The sequence below is a fragment of the Panulirus ornatus genome, chromosome 14 (assembly GCF_036320965.1).
Source record: "Panulirus ornatus isolate Po-2019 chromosome 14, ASM3632096v1, whole genome shotgun sequence".
NCBI lineage: Eukaryota > Metazoa > Arthropoda > Malacostraca > Decapoda > Palinuridae > Panulirus > Panulirus ornatus.
In genome coordinates, this window is record NC_092237.1 from 59425841 (window position 1) to 59447055 (window position 21215).

A 21215-nucleotide genomic window follows, 5' to 3' on the forward strand; every position below is an offset into this window, starting at 1 on the left:
TACCACCTGGACTAATTATGATAAAAATCAAATGCTAATAACTCGAGTAATTATACGAATTTTCAGATTTTGACCACAGATTCGTATTCAGCATACATAAAAGTATCCATGCTGAAAATTTCGAGAAAATCTATTTTTTCAAAAAATCAAGAAAAATCCAAGGCCTTGCATTTTTTTTTTTTTTTTACTGATTTTCAACCTCAAATTTTAATGAAAATCTTTGTATAGATATTACGTAATATGGGATTTACGTATTTTGAGTCAAAAGACTGTAATTCATGATATTAACCGGTATTAATAATTACCACCTGGACTAATTATAAAAAACAAATGCTAATTACTCGAGTAATCATACGAATTTTTTAGATTTTGACCACAGATTCGTATTCACCATAATTAAAAGCATCTATGCTGAAAATTTCAAGAAAATCTATTTTTTCAGAAAAATCATGAAAAATCCAAGTCTATAGCCTGGCATTTTCTTTTGCTCAGATTTTCAACTTCCTCAAATTTTAATGAAAATCTTTGTATAGATATTATTTGATATGGGATTTAAGTATTTTGAGTCAAAGGACTGTAATTCATGATATTAACCGGTTAATTACCACCTAGACTAATTATAATAAAAATCAAATGCTAATTACTCGAGTAATTATATGAAATTTTAGATTTTGACCACAGATTCGTATTCAGCATACATAAAAGTATCTTTGCTGAAAATTTCAGGAAAATCTATTTTTTCAAAAAAATCAAGAAAAATCCAAGGCTATAGCCAGGCATTTTTTTTGCTCAGATTTTCAACTTCCTCAGATTTTAATGAAAATCGTTGTATAGATAATATTTAATATGGGAGTTAAGTATTTTGATTCAAAAGACTGTAATTCATGATATTAACCGGTTAATTACCACCTAGACTAATTATAACAATTAAATGCTAATTACTCGAGTAATTATACGAATTTTTAGATTTTGACCATAGATTCGGATTCAGCATTTATAAAGGTATCTATGCTGAAAATTTCAAGAAAATCTATTCTTTGAAAAAAAATCAAGAAAAATCCAAGGCTATAGCCTTGCATTTTTTTGCCCAGATTTTCAACTTTCTCAGATTTTAATGAAAATCTGTTTATAGATATTATTTAATATGCGATTTAAGCATTTTGAGTTAAAAGACTTTAGTTCATGATATTAGCCGGTTAATTACCACCGGACTAGTTATAAAAATTAAATGCTAATTACTCGAGTAATTATATGAATTTTTAGATTTTGACCACAGATTCGGATTTAGCATTTATAAAAGTATCTATGCTGAAAATTTCAATAAAATCTATTTTTTCAAAAAAATCAAGAAAAATCCAAGGCATTTTTTCCCCCTCAGATTTCCAACTTTCTCATATTTTAAAGAAAATCTTTTTATAGATGTTATTTTAAATGGGATTTATGTATTTTGAGTCAAAAGACTGTAATTCATGATACTAAAAAGTATTATTAATTACCACCTGGACTAATTATAAAAATTTAATGCTAATTATTCGAGTAATTATACTAATTTTTAGATTTTGATCAAAAATACGTATTCAGCATACATATAAGTATCTATGCTGAAAATTTCAAGAAAATCTATTTTTGAAAAAAATCAAGAAAAATCCTAGGCTATAGCCTTGCATTTTTTTTCCCTCAGATTTTCAACTTTCTCAGATTTAAATGAAAATCTTTTTATAGATGTTATTTTATATGGGATTTAAGTATTTTGAGTCAAAAGACTGTAATTCATAACATTAACCTGTATTAATAATTACCACATGGACTAATTGATATAAATTAAATGCTAATTACTCGAGTAATTATATGAATTTTTAGATTTTGATCACAGATTCGTATTCAGCATACATACAAGTATCTATGCTGAAAATTTCAAGAAAATCTATCCTTTCAAAAAAATCAAGAAAAATCCTAGGCTATAGCCTGGCATTTTTTTTTTTTGCTCAGATTTTTAACTTACTCAGATTTTATTGAAAATCTTTCTATAGATGTTATTTTATAAGATTTAAGTATTTTGAGTCAAAAGACTGTAATTCATGATATTAACAAGTATTACTAATTACCACCTGGATTAATTATAAAAATCAAATGCTAATTACACGAATAATTATAAGAATTTTTACATTTTGACCAAAGATTCTTATTCAGCATACATAAAAGTATCTATGTTGAAAATTTCGAGAAAATCTATTTTTTCAAAAAAATCAAGAAAAATCCAAGGCTATAGTCTGGCATTTTTTTTTTGCTCAGATTTTGAACTTTCTCAGAAATCTTTGTATAGATATCATCTTATATGGGATTTAAGTATTTTGAGTCAAAAGACAGTAATTCATGATATTAACCGGTTAATTACCACCTGGACTAATCATGATAAAAATTAGATGCTAATTACTCGAGTAATTATACGAATTTTTAGATTTTGACCACAGATTCGTATTCAGCATACATAAAAGTATCCGTGCTGAAAATTTTAAGAAAATCTATTTTTAAAAAAAAATCAAGAAAAATCCAAGGCATTTTTTTTCTCAATTTTTCAACTTCCTCAGATTTTAATGAAAATCGTTGTATAGATATTATTCAATGTCAGATTTAAGTATTTTGAGTCAAAAGACTGTAATTCATGATATTCACCGGTTAATTACCACCTGGACTAATTAAAATTAAATGCTAATTACTCGAGTAATTATACGAATTTTTAGATTTTGACCTCAGATTCGGATTCAGCATTTATAAAAGTATCTATGCTGAAAATTTCAAGAAAATCTATTTTTCAAAAAAATCTATTTCTTTCCCTCATATTTTCAACTTTCTCAGATTTTAATGAAAATCTTTTTATAGATGTTATTTTATATGGGATTTATGTATTATGAGTCAAAAGACTGTAATTCATGATACTAAAAAGTATTATTAATTACCACCTGGACTAATTATGATAAAAATTTAATGCTAATTACTCGAGTAATTATACGAATTTTTAGATTTTGATCAAAGATACGTATTCAGCATACATACAAGTATCTATGCAGAAAATTTCAAGAAAATCTATTTTTGAAAAAAATGAAGAAAAATCCTAGGCATTTTTTTTTGGTCAGATTTTTAACTTACTCAGATTTTAATGAGAATCTTTGTACAGATGTTATTTTATATAAGATTTAAGTATTTTGAGTCAAAAGACTGTAATTCATGATATTAACAAGTATTATTAATTACCACCTGGACTAATTATGATAAAAATCAAATGCTAATTACTCGATTAATTATACGAATTTTCAGATTTTGACCACAGATTCGTATTCAGCATACATAAAAGTATCTATGCTGAAAATTTCGAGAAAATCTATTTTTTCAAAAAATCAAGAAAAATCCAAGGCTATATATATATATAGCCTTGCATTTTTTTTTTTTTTTTACTGATTTTGAACTTCCTCAAATCTTAATGAAAATCTTTGTATAGATATTACGTAATATGGGATTTACGTATTTTGAGTCAAAAGACTGTAATTCATGATATTAACCGGTATTAATAATTACCACCTGGCCTAATTATGATAAAAAACAAATGTTAATTACTCGAGTAATCATACGAATTTTCAGATTTTGACCACAGATTCGTATTCAGCATACTTAAAAGCATCTATGCTGAAAATTTCAAGAAAATCTATTTTTTCAGAAAAATCAAGAAAAATCAAAGGCTATAGCCTGGCATTTTTTTTTGCTCAGATTTTCAACTTCCTCAAATTTTAATGAAAATTTTTGTATAGATACTATTTAATATGGGATTTAAGTATTTTGAGTCAAAGGACTGTAATTCATGATATTAACCGGTTAATTACCACCTAGACTAATTATAATAAAATTTAAATGCTAATTACTCGAGTAAATATATAAATTTTTAGATTTTGACCAAAGATTCGTATTTATGATAAATAAAAGTATCTTTGCTGAGAATTTCAGGAAAATCTATTTTTTCAAAAAAATCAAGAAAAATCCAAGGCTATAGCCAGGCATTTTTTTTGCTCATATTTTCAACTTCCTCAGATTTTAATGAAAATCGTTGTATAGATATTATTTAATATGGGAGTTAAGTATTTTGAGTCAAAAGACTGTAATTCATGATATTAACCGGTTAATTACCACCTGGACTAATTATAACAATTAAATGTTAATTACTCGAGTAATTATACGAATTTTTAGATTTTGACCACAGATTCGGATTCAGCATTTACAAAAGTATCTATGCTGAAAATTTCAAGAAAATCTATTTTTTCAAAAAAATCAAGAAAAATCCAAGGCTATAGCCTTGCATTTTTTCCCCTCAGATTTTCAACTTTCTCATATTTTAATGAAAATCTTTTTATAGATGTTATTTTATATGGGATTTAAGTATTTTGAGTCAAAAGACTGTAATTCACGATATTAACCGGTATTAATAATTATCACCTGGAGTAATTATGATAAAAGTTAAATGGTAATTACTCGAATAATTATACGAATTATTAGATTTTGACCACAGACTAGTATTCAGCATACATAAAATTATCAATGGTGAAAATTACAGGAAAATCTATTTTAAAAAAAATGAAGAAAAATCCAAGGCTATAGCCAGGCATTTTTTTTTTCCCTCAGATTTTCAACTTCCTCAGATTTTAATGAAAATCGTTGTATAGATATTGTTTAATAAGGGATTTAAGTATTTTGAGTCAAAAGACTGTAATTCATGATATTAACCGGTTAATTACCACCTTGACTAATTATAACAATTACATGCTAATTACTCGAGTAATTATACGAATTTTTAGATTTTGACCACAGATTCGGATTCAGCATTTATAAAAGTATCTATGCTGAAAATTTCAAGAAAATCTATTTTTTCAAAAAAATCAGGAAAAATCCAAGGCTATAGCCTAGCATTTTTTTCCCTCAGATTTTCAACTTTCTCAGATTTTAATGAAAATCTTTTTATAGATGTTATTTTATATGGGATTTAAGTATTTTGAGTCAAAAGACTGTAATTCATGATATTAACCGATATTAATAATTACCACCTGGACTAATTATGATAAAAATTGAATGCTAATTACTCGAGTAATTATACGAATTTTTAGATTTTGACCACAGATTCGGTTTCAGCATTTATAAAAGTATCTATGCTGAAAATTTCAAGAAAATCTATTTTTTTAAAAAATTCAAGAAAAATCCAAGGCTATAGCCTTGCATTTTTCTCCATCAGATTTTCAACTTTCTCAGATTTAAATGAAAATCTTTTTATAGATGTTATTTTATATGGGATTTAATTATTTTGAGTCAAAAGACTGTAATTCATGATATAAACCGGTATTAATAATTACCACCTGGACTAATTGATATAAATTAAATGCTAATTACTCGAGTAATTATATGAATTTTTAGATTTTGATCACAGATTCGTATTCAGCATACATACAAGTATCTATGGTGAAAATTTCAAGAAAATCTATTTTTTCAAAAAAATCAAGAAAAATCCAAGGCTATAGCCTTGCATTTTTTTCCCCTCAGATTTTCAACTTCCTCAGATTTTAATGAAAATCTTTTTATAAATGTTATTTTATACGGGATTTATGTATTTTGAGTCAAAAGACTGTAATTCATGATACTAACAAGTATTATTAATTGCCACCTGGACTAATTATGATAAAAATTAAATGCTAATTACTCGAGTAATTATACGAATTTTTAGATTTTGATCAAAGATACGTATTCAGCATACATATAAGTATCAATGCTGAAAATTTCAAGAAAATCTATTTTTTCAAAAAAATCAAGAAAAATTCTAGGCTTTTTTTGCTCAGATTTTAAACTTACTCAGATTTTAATGAGAATCTTTGTATAGATGTTATTTTATATAAGATTTAAGTATTTTCAGTCAAAAGACTGCAATTCATGATATTAACAAGTATTATTAATTATCACCTGGACTAATTATGGTAAAAATCAAATGCTAATTATTCGATTAATTATACGAATTTTCAGATTTTGACCACAGATTCGTATTCAGCATACATAAAAGTATCTATGCTGAAAATTTCGAGAATATCTATTTTTTCAAAAAATCAAGAAAAATCCAAGGCTATATAGCCTGGCATTTTTTTTTTTTTTTTTTTACTGATTTTGAACTTCCTCAAATTTTAATGAAAATCTTTGTATAGATATTACGTAATATGGGATTTACGTATTTTGAGTCAAAATACTGTAATTCATGATATTAACCGGTATTAATAATTACCACCTGGACTATTTACGATAAAAAACAAATGCTAATTACTCGAGTAATCATACGAATTTTTAGATTTTGACCACAGATTCGTATTCAGCATAATTAAAAGCATCTATGCTGAAAATTTAAAGAAAATCTATTTTTTCAGAAAAATCAAGAAAAATCCAAGGCTATAGCCAGGCATTTTTTTTTTTTTTTTTTTGCTCAGATTTTCAACTTCCTCAGATTTTAATGAAAATCGTTGTATAGATATTGTTTAATAAGGGATTTAAGTATTTTGAGTCAAAAGACTGTAATTCATGATATTAACCGGTTAATTACCACCTGGACTAATCATGATAAAAATTAAATGCTAATTACTCGAGTAATTATACGATTTTTTAGATTTTGACCACAGATTCGTATTCAGCATACATAAAAGTATCTGTGCTGAAATTTTTAAGAAAATCTATTTTCTAAAAAAATCAAGAAAAATCCAAGGCATTTTTTCTCCTCAAATTTTCAACTTCTTCAGATTTTAATGAAAATCGTTGTATAGATATTATTCAATATGGGATTTAAGTATTTTGAGTCAAAAGACTGTAATTCATGATATTCACCGGTTAATTACCACCTGTACTAATTATAATTAAATGCTAATTACTCGAGTAATTATACGACTTTTTAGATTTTGACCACAGAATCGGATTCAGCATTTATAAAAGTATCTATGCTGAAAATTTCAAGAAAATCTATTTTTTCAAAATAATCAAGAAAAATCCTAGGCTATAGCCTTGCATTTTTTCCCCTCATATTTTCAACTTTGTCAGATTTTAATGAAAATCTTTTTATAGATGTTATTTTATATGGGATTTATGTATTTTGAGTCAAAAGACTGTAATTCACGATATCAACAGGTATTATTAATTACCACCTGGACTAATTATGATGAAAATTAAATGCTAATTACTCGAGTAATTATACGAATTTTTAGATTTTGATCAAAGATACGCATTCAGCATACATACAAGTATCTATGCTGAAAATTTCAAGAAAATATATTTTATCAAAAAAATCAAGAAAAATCCAGGCTATAGCCAGCATTTTTTTTTTTGCTGATTTTTAACTTCCTCAGATTTTAATGAGAATCGTTGTATAGATGTTAGTTTAATAAGGGATTTAAGTATTTTGAGTCAAAAGACTGTAATTCATGATATTAACCGGTTTATTACCACCTGGACTAATTATAATAATTACATGCTAATTACTCGAGTAATTATACGAATTTTTAGATTTTGACCACAGATTCGGATTCAGCATTTATAAAAGTATCTATGCTGAAAATTTGAAGAAAATCTATTTTTTCAAAAAAATCAAGAAAAATCCAAGGCTATAGCCTTGCATTTTTTTCCCTCAGATTTTCAACTTTCTCAGATTTTAATGAAAATCTTTTTATAGATGTTATTTTATATGGGATTTAAGTATATTGAGTCAAAAGACTATAATTCATGATATTATCCGATATTAATAATTACCACCTGGACTAATTATGATAAAAATTAAATGCTAATTACTCGAGTAATTATACGAATTTTTAGATTTTGACCACAGATTCGGTTTCAGCATTTATAAAAGTATCTATGCTGAAAATTTCAAGAAAATCTATTTTTTCAAAAAAATCAAGAAAAATCCAAGGCTATAGCCTTGCATTTTTTTCCCTCAGATTTTCAACTTTCTCAGATTTTAATGAAAATCTTTTTATAGATGTTATTTTATATGGGATTTAAGTATATTGAGTCAAAAGACTATAATTCATGATATTATCCGATATTAATAATTACCACCTGGACTAATTATGATAAAAATTAAATGCTAATTACTCGAGTAATTATACGAATTTTTAGATTTTGACCACAGATTCGGATTCAGCATTTATAAAAGTATCTATGCTGAAAATTTGAAGAAAATATATTTTTTCAAAAAAATCAAGAAAAATCCAAGGCTATAGCCTTGCATTTTTTTCCCTCAGATTTTCAACTTTCTCAGATTTTAATGAAAATCTTTTTATAGATGTTATTTTATATGGGATTTAAGTATATTGAGTCAAAAGACTATAATTCATGATATTATCCGATATTAATAATTACCACCTGGACTAATTATGATAAAAATTAAATGCTAATTACTCGAGTAATTATACGAATTTTTAGATTTTGACCACAGATTCAGTTTCAGCATTTATAAAAGTATCTATGCTGAAAATTTCAAGAAAATCTATTTTTTCAAAAAAATCAAGAAAAATCCAAGGCTTGCATTTTTTTCCCTCAGATTTTCAACTTTCTCAGATTTTAATGAAAATCTTTTTATAGATGTTATTTTATATGGGATTTAAGTATATTGAGTCAAAAGACTATAATTCATGATATTATCCGATATTAATAATTACCACCTGGACTAATTATGATAAAAATTAAATGCTAATTACTCGAGTAATTATACGAATTTTTAGATTTTGACCACAGATTCGGATTCAGCATTTATAAAAGTATCTATGCTGAAAATTTGAAGAAAATCTATTTTTTCAAAAAAATCAAGAAAAATCCAAGGCTATAGCCTTGCATTTTTTTCCCTCAGATTTTCAACTTTCTCAGATTTAAATGAAAATCTTTTTATAGATGTAATTTTATATGGGATTTAAGTATTTTGAGTCAAAAGACTGTAATTCATGATATTAACCGGTATTAATAATTACCACCTGGACTAATTGATATAAATTAAATGCTAATTACTCGAGTAATTATACGAATTTTTAGATTTTGATCACAGATTCGTATTCAGCATACATACAAGTATCTATGCTGAAAATTTCAAGAAAATATATCTTTTCAAAAAAATCAAGAAAAATCCTAGGCTCAGATTTTTAACTTACTCAGATTTTAATGAAAATCTTTGAATAGATGTTATTTTATATAAGATTTAAGTATTTTGAGTCAAAAGACTGTAATTCATGATATCAACAAGTATTATTAATTACCACCTGGACTAATTATGATAAAAATCAAATGCTAATTACACGAATAATTATACGAATTTTTACATTTTGACCAAAGATTCTTATTCAGCATACATAAAAGTATCTATGCTGACAATTTCGAGAAAATCTATTTTTTCAAAAAATTAAGAAAAATCCAAGGCTATAGCCTGGCATTTTTTTTGCTGAGATTTTCAACTTTCTCAGAAATCTTTGTATAGATATTATCTTATATGGGATTTAAGTATTTTGAGTCAAAAGACTGTAATTCATGATAGTAACCGGTTAATTACCACCTGGACTAATCATGATAAAAATTAAATGCTAATTACTCGAGTAATTATACGATTTTTTAGATTTTGACCACAGATTCGTATTCAGCATACATAAAAGTATCTGTGCTGAAAATTGTAAGAAAATCTATTTTCTAAAAAAAATCAAGAAAAATCCAAGGCATTTTTTTTTCTCAAATCTTCAACTTCCTCAGATTTTAATGAAAATCGTTGTATAGATATTATTCAATATGGGATTTAAGTATTTTGAGTCAAAAGACTGTAATTCATGATATTCACCTGTTAATTACCACCTGGACTAATTATAATTAAATGATAATTACTCGAGTAATTATACGAATTTTTAGATTTTGACCACAGATTCGGATTCAGCATTTATAAAAGTATCTATGCTGAAAATTTCAAGAAAATGTGTTTTTTCAAAAAAATCAAGAAAAATCCAAGGCTATAGCCTTGCATTTTTTTCCCTCAGATTTTCAACTTTCTCAGATTTTAATGAAAATCTTTTTATAGATGTTATTTTATATGGGATTTAAGTATATTGAGTCAAAAGACTGTAATTCATGATATTATCCGATATTAATAATTACCACCTGGACTAATTATGATAAAAATTAAATGCTAATTACTCGAGTAATTATACGAATTTTTAGATTTTGACCACAGATTCAGTTTCAGCATTTATAAAAGTATCTATGCTGAAAATTTCAAGAAAATCTATTTTTTCAAAAAATTCAAGAAAAATCCAAGGCTATAGCCTTGCATTTTTTTTCCGTCAGATTTTCAACTTTCTCAGATTTAAATGAAAATCTTTTTATAGATGTAATTTTATATGGGATTTAAGTATTTTGAGTCAAAAGACTGTAATTCATGATATTAACCGGTATTAATAATTACCACCTGGACTAATTGATATAAATTAAATGCTAATTACTCGAGTAATTATACGAATTTTTAGATTTTGATCACAGATTCGTATTCAGCATACATACAAGTATCTATGCTGAAAATTTCAAGAAAATATATCTTTTCAAAAAAATCAAGAAAATCCTAGGCTCAGATTTTTAACTTACTCAGATTTTAATGAAAATCTTTGAATAGATGTTATTTTATATAAGATTTAAGTATTTTGAGTCAAAAGACTGTAATTCATGATATCAACAAGTATTATTAATTACCACCTGGACTAATTATGATAAAAATCAAATGCTAATTACACGAATAATTATACGAATTTTTACATTTTGACCAAAGATTCTTATTCAGTATACATAAAAGTATCTATGCTGACAATTTCGAGAAAATCTATTTTTTCAAAAAATTAAGAAAAATCCAAGGCTATAGCCTGGCATTTTTTTTGCTGAGATTTTCAACTTTCTCAGAAATCTTTGTATAGATATTATCTTATATGGGATTTAAGTATTTTGAGTCAAAAGACTGTAATTCATGATAGTAACCGGTTAATTACCACCTGGACTAATCATGATAAAAATTAAATGCTAATTACTCGAGTAATTATACGATTTTTTAGATTTTGACCACAGATTCGTATTCAGCATACATAAAAGTATCTGTGCTGAAAATTGTAAGAAAATCTATTTTCTAAAAAAAATCAAGAAAAATCCAAGGCATTTTTTTTTTCTCAAATCTTCAACTTCCTCAGATTTTAATGAAAATCGTTGTATAGATATTATTCAATATGGGATTTAAGTATTTTGAGTCAAAAGACTGTAATTCATGATATTCACCTGTTAATTACCACCTGGACTAATTATAATTAAATGATAATTACTCGAGTAATTATACGAATTTTTAGATTTTGACCACAGATTCGGATTCAGCATTTATAAAAGTATCTATGCTGAAAATTTCAAGAAAATCTATTTTTTCAAAATAATCAAGAAAAATCCTAGGCTATAGCCTTGCATTTTTTTCCGTCAGATTTTCAACTTTCTCAGATTTAAATGAAAATCTTTTTATAGATGTAATTTTATATGGGATTTAAGTATTTTGAGTCAAAAGACTGTAATTCATGATATTAACCGGTATTAATAATTACCACCTGGACTAATTGATATAAATTAAATGCTAATTACTCGTAATTATACGAATTTTTAGATTTTGATCACAGATTCGTATTCAGCTTACATACAAGTATCTATGCTGAAAATTTCAAGAAAATATATCTTTTCAAAAAAATCAAGAAAAATCCTAGGCTCAGATTTTTAACTTACTCAGATTTTAATGAAAATCTGAATAGATGTTATTTTATATAAGATTTAAGTATTTTGAGTCAAAAGACTGTAATTCATGATATCAACAAGTATTATTAATTACCACCTGGACTAATTATGATAAAAATCAAATGCTAATTACACGAATAATTATACGAATTTTTACATTTTGACCAAAGATTCTTATTCAGCATACATAAAAGTATCTATGCTGACAATTTCGAGAAAATCTATTTTTTCAAAAAATTAAGAAAAATCCAAGGCTATAGCCTGGCATTTTTTTTGCTGAGATTTTCAACTTTCTCAGAAATCTTTGTATAGATATTATCTTATATGGGATTTAAGTATTTTGAGTCAAAAGACTGTAATTCATGATAGTAACCGGTTAATTACCACCTGGACTAATCATGATAAAAATCAAATGCTAATTACTCGAGTAATTATACGATTTTTTAGATTTTGACCACAGATTCGTATTCAGCATACATAAAAGTATCTGTGCTGAAAATTGTAAGAAAATCTATTTTCTAAAAAAAATCAAGAAAAATCCAAGGCATTTTTTTTTTCTCAAATCTTCAACTTCCTCAGATTTTAATGAAAATCGTTGTATAGATATTATTCAATATGGGATTTAAGTATTTTGAGTCAAAAGACTGTAATTCATGATATTCACCTGTTAATTACCACCTGGACTAATTATAATTAAATGATAATTACTCGAGTAATTATACGAATTTTTAGATTTTGACCACAGATTCGGATTCAGCATTTATAAAAGTATCTATGCTGAAAATTTCAAGAAAATCTATTTTTTCAAAATAATCAAGAAAAAGCCTTGCATTTTTTTCCCTCATATTTTCAACTTTGTCAGATTTTAATGAAAATCTTTTTATAGATGTTATTTTATATGGGATTTATGTATTTTGAGTCAAAAGACTGTAATTCATGATACTAACAAGTATTATTAATTACCACCTGGACTAATTATGATAAAAATCAAATGCTAATTACTCGATTAATTATACGAATTTTCAGATTTTGACCAGAGATTCGGATTCAGCATACATAAAAGTATCTATGCTAAAAATTTTGAGAAAATCTATTTTTTCAAAAAATCAAGAAAAATCCAAGGCCATAGCCTTGCATTTTTTGTCCTCAGATTTTCAACTTTCTCAGATTTTAATGAAAATCTTTTTATAGATGTTATTTTATATGGGATTTAAGTATTTTGAGTCAAAAGACTGTAATTCATGATATTAACCGATATTAATAATTACCACCTGGACTAATTATGATAAAAATTAAATGCTAATTACTCGAGTAATCATACGAATTTTTAGATTTTGACCACAGATTCGGTTTCAGCATTTATAAAAGTATCTATGCTGAAAATTTCAAGAAAATCTATTTTTTCAAAAAATTCAAGAAAAATCCAAGGCTTGCATTTTTTTTCCTCAGATTTTCAACTTTCTCAGATTTAGATGAAAATCTTTTTATAGATGTTATTTTATATGGAATTTTAAGTATTTTGAGTCAAAAGACTGTAATTCATGATATTAACCGGTATAAATAATTACCACCTGAACTAATTATGATAAAAATTAAATGCTAATTACTCGAGTAATTATATGAATTTTTAGATTTTGCTCACAGATTCGTATTCAGCATATATACAAGTATCTATGCTGAAAATTTCAAGAAAATCTATTTTTTCAAAAAAATCAAGAAAAATCCTAGCTGAGATTTTTAACTTACTCAGATTTTCATGAAAATCTTTGCATAGATGTTATTTCATATAAGATTTAAGTATTTTGAGTCAAAAGACTGTAATTCATGATATTAAAGTTTTATTAATTACCACCTGGACTAGTTATGATAAAAATCAAATGCTAATTACACGAGTAATTATAGGAATTTTTAGATTTTAACAACAGATTCGTATTCACCATACACAAACGTATCTATGCTGAAAATTTCGAGAAAATCTATTTTGCAAAAAAATCAAGAAAAATCCAGGCATTTTTTTTTTTTCTCAGATTTTCAACTTCCTCAAATTTTAATGAAAATCTTTGTATAGATATTATTCAATATAGGATTTAAGTATTTTGAGTCAAAACTGTAATTCATGATATCAACCGGTATCAATAATTACCACGTGGACTAATTATGATAAAAAAAACAATTGCTAATTACTCGAGTAATCATACAAATTTTTAGATTTTGACCACAGATTCGTATTCAGCATACATAAAAGCATTTATGCTGAAAATATTAAGAAAATCTATTCTATCAAAAAAAAAATCAAGAAAAATCCTAGGCTGGCATTTTGTTTTGCTCAGATTTTCAACTTCCTCAAATTTTAATGAAAATCTTTGTATAGATATTATTTAATATGGGATATAAGTATTTTGAGTCAAAAGACTAATTCATGATATTAACCGGTTAATTACCACCTGGACTAATTATAAAAATTAAATGCTAATTACTCGAGTAATTATACGAATTTTTCGATTTTGACCACCGATTCGGTTTCAGCATTTATAAAAGTATCTATGCTGAAAATTTCAAGAAAATCTATTTCTTTAAAAAAATCATGAAAAATCCAAGGCGACAGCCCGGCATTTTTTTTTTTTTCATCAGATTTTCAACTTTCTCAGATTTTAATGAAAATCTTTTTATAGATGTTATTCTATATGCGATTTAAGTATTTTGAGTCAAAAGATTGTAATTCATAATAATATTAACCGGTATTAATAATTACCACCTGGAGTAATTATGATAAAAAACAAATGCTAATTACTCGAGTAATCATACGAATTTTTAGATTTTGACCACAGATTCGTATTCAGCATACATAAAAGCATCTATGCTGAAAATATCAAGAAAATCTATTTTTTCAAAAAAATCAACAAAAATCCAAGGCATTTTTTTTTTGTTCAAATTTTCAACTTCCTCAAATTTTAATGAAAATCTTTGTATAGATATTATCTAATATTGGATTTAAGTATTTTGAGTCAAAAGACTGTAATTCATGATATTAACCGGTTAATTACCACCTGGACTAATCATAATAAAAATTAAATGCTAATTACTTGAGTAATTATACGAATTTTTAGATTTTGAACACAGATTCGTATTTAGCATACATAAAAGTATCTATGCTGAAAATTTCAAAAAAATCTATTTTTTCAAAAAAATCAAAAATATATGGAATTTTTTTCCTCAGATTTTCAACTTTCTCAGATCTTAATGAAAATCTTTTTATAATGTTATCTTATATGGGATTTAAGTATTTTGAGTCAAAAGACTGTAATTCATATTAACCGGGATTAATAATTACCACCTGGACTAATTATAAATATAAAATGCTAATTACTCGAGTAATTAAACGAATTTTTACATTTTGACCATAGATTCGGTTTCAGCATTTATAAAATTATCTATGCTGAAAATTTCAAGAAAATGTGTTTTTTCAAAAAAAATCAAGAAAAATCCAAGGCGATAGCCTTGCATTTATTTTTTGCTCAGATTTTCAACTTTCTCAGATTTTAATGAAAATCTTTTTATATATGTTATTTTATATGGGATTTAAGTATTTTGAGTGAAAAGACTGTAATTCATATTAACCAGTATTAATAATTACCACCTGGACTAATTATGATAAAAATTAAATGCTAATTACTCGAGTAATTATACGAATCTTTAGATTTTAACCACAGATTCGTATTCAGCATACATAAAAGTATCTATGCTGAAAATTTCAAGAAAATCTATTTAAAAAAAATCAAGAAAAATCATGTAATTCATGATATTAACAAGTATTAATTACCACCTGGACTAATTATAAAAATTAAATCCTAATTACTCGAGTAGTTATACGAATCTTTAGATTTTGACCACAGATTCGTATTCAGCATACATAAAAGTATCTATGCTGAAAATTTCGAAAAAAAAATCTATTTTTTTCAAAAAAATCAAGAAAAATCCAATTTTTTTTTGCTCAGATTTTCAACTTCCTCAAATTTTAATGAAAATCTTTCTATAGATATTATTCAATATGGGATTTAAGTATTTTGAGTCAAAAGACTGTAATTCATGATATTAACCGGTATTAATAATTACACGGACTAATTATGATAAAAAACAAATGCTAATTACTCGAGCAATCCTACGAATTTTTAGATTTTGACCACAGATTCGTATTCATCATACATAAAAGTATCTATGCTGAAAATTTCAAGAAAATCTATTTTTTCAAAAAATCAAGAAAAATCCAAGGCTATAGCCTGGCATTTTTTTTTTTTTTTGCTCAGATTTTCAACTTCCTGAAATTTTAATGAAAATCTTTGTATAGATATCATTTAATATGGGATTTAAGTATTTTGAGTCAAAAGACTGTAATTCATGATATTAAAAGGTAATAATAATTACTACCTGACTAATTATAAAAATTAAATGCTAATTACTCGAGTAATTATACGAATTTTTAGATTTTGACCACAGATTCGTATTCAGCATACATAAATGTATCTATGCTGAAAATTTCAAGAAAATCTATTTTTTCAAAAAAAATCATGAAAAATTTTTTTTTGCTCAGATTTTCAACTTCCTCAGATTTTAATGAAAATCGTTGTATAGATATTATCTAATATGAGATTTAAGTATTTTGAGTCAAAAGCCTGTAATTCATGATATTAACCGGTTAATTACCACCTGGACTAATTATGATAATTAAATGCTATTTACTCGAGTAATTATGCGAATGTAATTTCTATACTTTTACAAGCCCATCTTATCTTAGATATGCAGCATATATAACAGTTAATACAAGAAGCAGATAAAAAAGACAATTGAGCTGTATTTATTGTACAGACCAACTTCTTTATTTGATGGTATATATGGTTCATTCTCCTCCAAGTCACTGAGAGAGAGACGTGTTGCTCTTCCTCCACTAAGCGCTGAACCTGGTATACTCCGGGCACTTCTTGAGCTTGCTCTGAAATGTGCCAGATTCTTAATTCAATGCAACACTGACAGTGCATGAATGTAACAAATGCATGTATCCTCATTAATGTTTAAATCCCCATTGAAAAATCCACCAGAGATAATTAGATCTGAAATGAGAAGCTCTTTTAAGCCTAAATGGGGTGAGCTAAAAATACTGTCATCTATATCTTGAAAACATATCTGACAGCATTATCAATGGAGTCCAAATGGTGAAACTTTACTGACCAACAAGTCAGCCAGAACAAGAAGCAACACACTATTCAAATACTAACAGAAGCTGAGTACAAGTTCCTTCCTGAATGACAATTATCATAAAAGAAAAAAGTGCTCCAGTATGGAGCTTGTTTATACAAAAAACTATTTTCATTTCAAAAATGGCTTTCTAAGATATATAGATATGCCAAAGGTGAAACAACTGAGTGGTAAACTGGTTATTCTGAGGTAGTTGGGTACATCAACTATTTGCTGGTCACTGACGACTTTTGATTGAAGATAGCCACAGACCTTACCATGGCTTACCCCAGATGTTTCACATGCCATGTTTCAGTCCACTGATAGCACGTTGATCCCAGTATACCACATCATTCCAATCCGCTCTATTCCTTGCATGCCTCTCACACTCCTCTATGTTCAGGCCCCGATCGCTCAAACTCTTTTTCACTCCATCCTTCCACCTCCAATCTGGTCTCCCGCTTCTCCTTCTTCCCTCCACCTCTGATACATATATCCTCTTTGTCAGCCTTTCCTCACTCATTTTCTCCTTTTGTCCAAACTATTTCAACATACCCTCTTCTGCTCTTTCAACCACACTCTTTTTACCTCCACACATCTCTCTTATCCTTTCATTACTTACTTGATCAAACCACCGAACACAACATATTGTCCTCAGACATTTCATTTCAAACACATCCACCCTCCTTCATACAACCCTATCTATAGCCCATGCCTCACAACTATATAATATTGCTGGGACTACTATTCCTTCAAACATGCCCATTTTTGCTCTCCAAGATAACGCTCTCTCCTTCCACACATTCTTCATCACTCCCAGAACCTTCAACCCCTCCCCAACCCTGTGACTCACTTCTGCTTCCATTGTTCCACTCACTGCTAAGTCCACTCCCTGATATCTAAAGCACTTCACTTCCTCCAATTTTTCTCCATTCAGATTTACCTCCCAATTGACTCTTACATCAACCCTACTGAATCTAATAACCTTGCTCTTATTCACATTTACTCTCAGCTTTCATCTTTCACACACTTTACCAAAATCAGTCACCAGCTTTTGCAGTTTCTCATTCGAATCAGCCACCAGCGCTGTATCATCAGCGAACAACAACTGACACTTCCCAAGCCCTCCCATCCTTACGCAAATCAAACAACCATGGGAACATCACACATCCATGCCGCAGACTGACCTTCACTGGGAACCAATCACTCTCCTCTCTTCCTACTCATACACATGCCTAGCATCTTTGGTAAAAACTTTTCACTGCCTCTAGCAGCTTACCTCCCACCCTATATACTCTTAGGCCCTCCACAAAGCATCTCTATCAACCCTATCATATGCCTTCTCCAGATCCATAAATACTATACATACAAATCCATTTGTTTTTTAAGTATTTCTCGCACACACATTCTTCAAAGCAAACACCAAATCCACACATCCTCTACCACTTCCAAAACCATACTGCTCCTCCCCAATCTGATGCTCTGTACACCCTCTCAATCAATATCCTCCCACATAATTTCCCAGGAATACTCAACAAACTTATGCCTCTGTAGATTCAACATTCACCTTTATCCCCTTTGCCTTTGTACAATGGCGCCAAGCATGCATTTCGCCAATCCTCAGGCGCTTCACCATGATCCATACATACACTGAATATCCTTACCAACCAATCAACAACACAGTCACCTCCTTTCTTAATAAATTCAACTGCAATACCATCCAAACCCAACATCTTGCCGAATTCCATCTTCTGCAAAGCTTTCACTACCTCTTCTCTCTTAACCAAACCATTCTCCCTGACCCTCTTACTTCGCACACCACCCAGACCAAAACACCCTACATCTGCCACTGTATCATCAAATACAATCAACAAACCCTCAAAACACTCACTCCATCTCCTTCTCACTTCATCACTACCTGTTATCACGTCCCCCTTGCCCTCTTCACCGATATTCCCATTAGTTCTCTTACCTTACGCATGTTATTTACCTCCTTCCAAAACAGCTTTTTACTCTTCCTACAGTTTAATGATACTCTCTCACCCCGACACTCATCTGCCATCTTTTTCAACCCTTGCACCTTCCTCTTGACCTCCTGTTGCTTTCTTTTAAACATCTCCCTGTCATTTACACTCCTTCCTTGTAAGTATCATCCAAACACCTCTCTTTTCTCTCACTAACAACTTGACTTCTTCATCCCACCACTCACTACCCTTTTTAATCTGCATACCTCCCACCTTTCTAATGACACATGTAAAAATATATATATATATATATGTCTGATCATTATCTTGTGGAGGCTAAGGTGAAGATTTGTATGGGTTTTCAGAAAAGAAGAGTGAATGTTGGGGTGAAGAGGGTGGTGCGAGTAAGTGAGCTTGGGAAGGAGACTTGTGTGAGGAAGTACCAGGAGAGACTGAGTACAGAATGGAAAAAGGTGAGAACAATGGAAGTAAGGGGAGTGGGGGAGGAATGGGATGTATTTAGGGAATCAGTGATGGATTGCGCAAAAGATGCTTGTGGCATGAGAAGAGTGGGAGATGGGTTGATTAGAAAGGGTAGTGAGTGGTGGGATGAAGAAGTAAGAGTATTAGTGAAAGAGAAGAGAGAGGCATTTGGACGATTTTTGCAGGGAAAAAATGCAATTGAGTGGGAGATGTATAAAAGAAAGAGACAGGAGGTCAAGAGAAAGGTGCAAGAGGTGAAAAAAAGGGCAAATGAGAGTTGGGGTGAGAGAGTATCATTAAATTTTAGGGAGAATAAAAAGATGTTCTAGAAGGAGGTAAATAAAGTGCGTAAGACAAGGGAGCAAACGGGAACTTCAGTGAAGGGCGCAAATGGGGAGGTGATAACAAGTAGTGGTGATGTGAGAAGGAGATGGAGTGAGTATTCTGAAGGTTTGTTGAATGTGTTTGATGATAGAGTGGCAGATATAGGGTGTTTTGGTCGAGGTGGTGTGCAAAGTGAGAGGGTTAGGGAAAATGATTTGGTAAACAGAGAAGAGGTAGTAAAAGCTTTCCGGAAGATGAAAGCCGGCAAGGCAGCAGGTTTGGATGGTAGTGCAGTGGAATTTATCAAAAAAGGGGGTGACTGTATTGTTGACTGGTTGGTAAGGTTATTTAATGTATGTATGACTCATGGTGAGGTGCCTGAGGATTGGCGGAATGCGTGCATAGTGCCATTGTACAAAGGCAAAGGGGATAAGAGTGAGTGCTCAAATTACAGAGGTATAAGTTTGTTGAGTATTCCTGGTAAATTATATGGGAGGGTATTGATTGAGAGGGTGAAGTCATGTACAGAGCATCAGATTGGGGAAGAGCAGTGTGGTTTCAGAAGTGGTAGAGGATGTGTGGATCAGGTGTTTGCTTTGAAGAATGTATGTGAGAAATACTTAGAAAAGCAAATGGATTTGTATGTAGCATTTATGGATCTGGAGAAGGCATATGATAGAGCTGATAGAGATGCTCTGTGGAAGGTATTAAGAATATATGGTGTGGGAGGCAAGTTGTTAGAAGCAGTGAAAAGTTTTTATCGAGGATGTAAGGCATGTGTACGTGTAGGAAGAGAGGAAAGTGATTGGTTCTCATTGAATGTAGGTTTGCGGCAGGGGTGTGTGATGTCTCCATGGTTGTTTAATTTGTTTATGGATGGGGTTGTTAGGGAGGTGAATGCAAGAGTTTTGGAAAGAGGGGCAAGTATGAAGTCTGTTGGGGATGAGAGAGCTTGGGAAGTGAGTCAGTTGTTGTTCACTGATGATACAGCGCTGGTGGCTGATTCATGTGAGAAACTACAGAAGCTGGTGACTGAGTTTGGTAAAGTGTGTGAAAGAAGAAAGTTAAGAGTAAATGTGAATAAGAGCAAGGTTATTAGGTACAGTAGGGTTGAGGGTCAAGTCAATTGGGAGGTGAGTTTGAATGGAGAAAAACTGGAGGAAGTGAAGTGTTTTAGATATCTGGGAGTGGATCTGGCAGCGGATGGAACCATGGAAGCGGAAGTGGATCATAGGGTGGGGGAGGGGGCGAAAATTCTGGGAGCCTTGAAGAATGTGTGGAAGTTGAGAACATTATCTCGGAAAGCAAAAATGGGTATGTTTGAAGGAATAGTGGTTCCAACGATGTTGTATGGTTGCGAGGCGTGGGCTATGG

At 29.2% G+C, this 21215-nt stretch overlaps 1 protein-coding gene across 1 annotated transcript in view; it reads right to left on the reverse strand.

Moving 5' to 3' along the window:
• The window catches only part of nompB (intraflagellar transport protein 88-like protein nompB), a 74271-nt gene that overhangs the window by 7036 nt on the left and 46020 nt on the right, over window positions 1-21215 (reverse strand). Inside the window, exon 16 of the mRNA XM_071670041.1 lies at window positions 16707-16828. Within this exon, the coding sequence (XP_071526142.1) occupies window positions 16707-16828 (122 nt within the window). The remainder of the gene's footprint in view (window positions 1-16706; window positions 16829-21215) is intronic.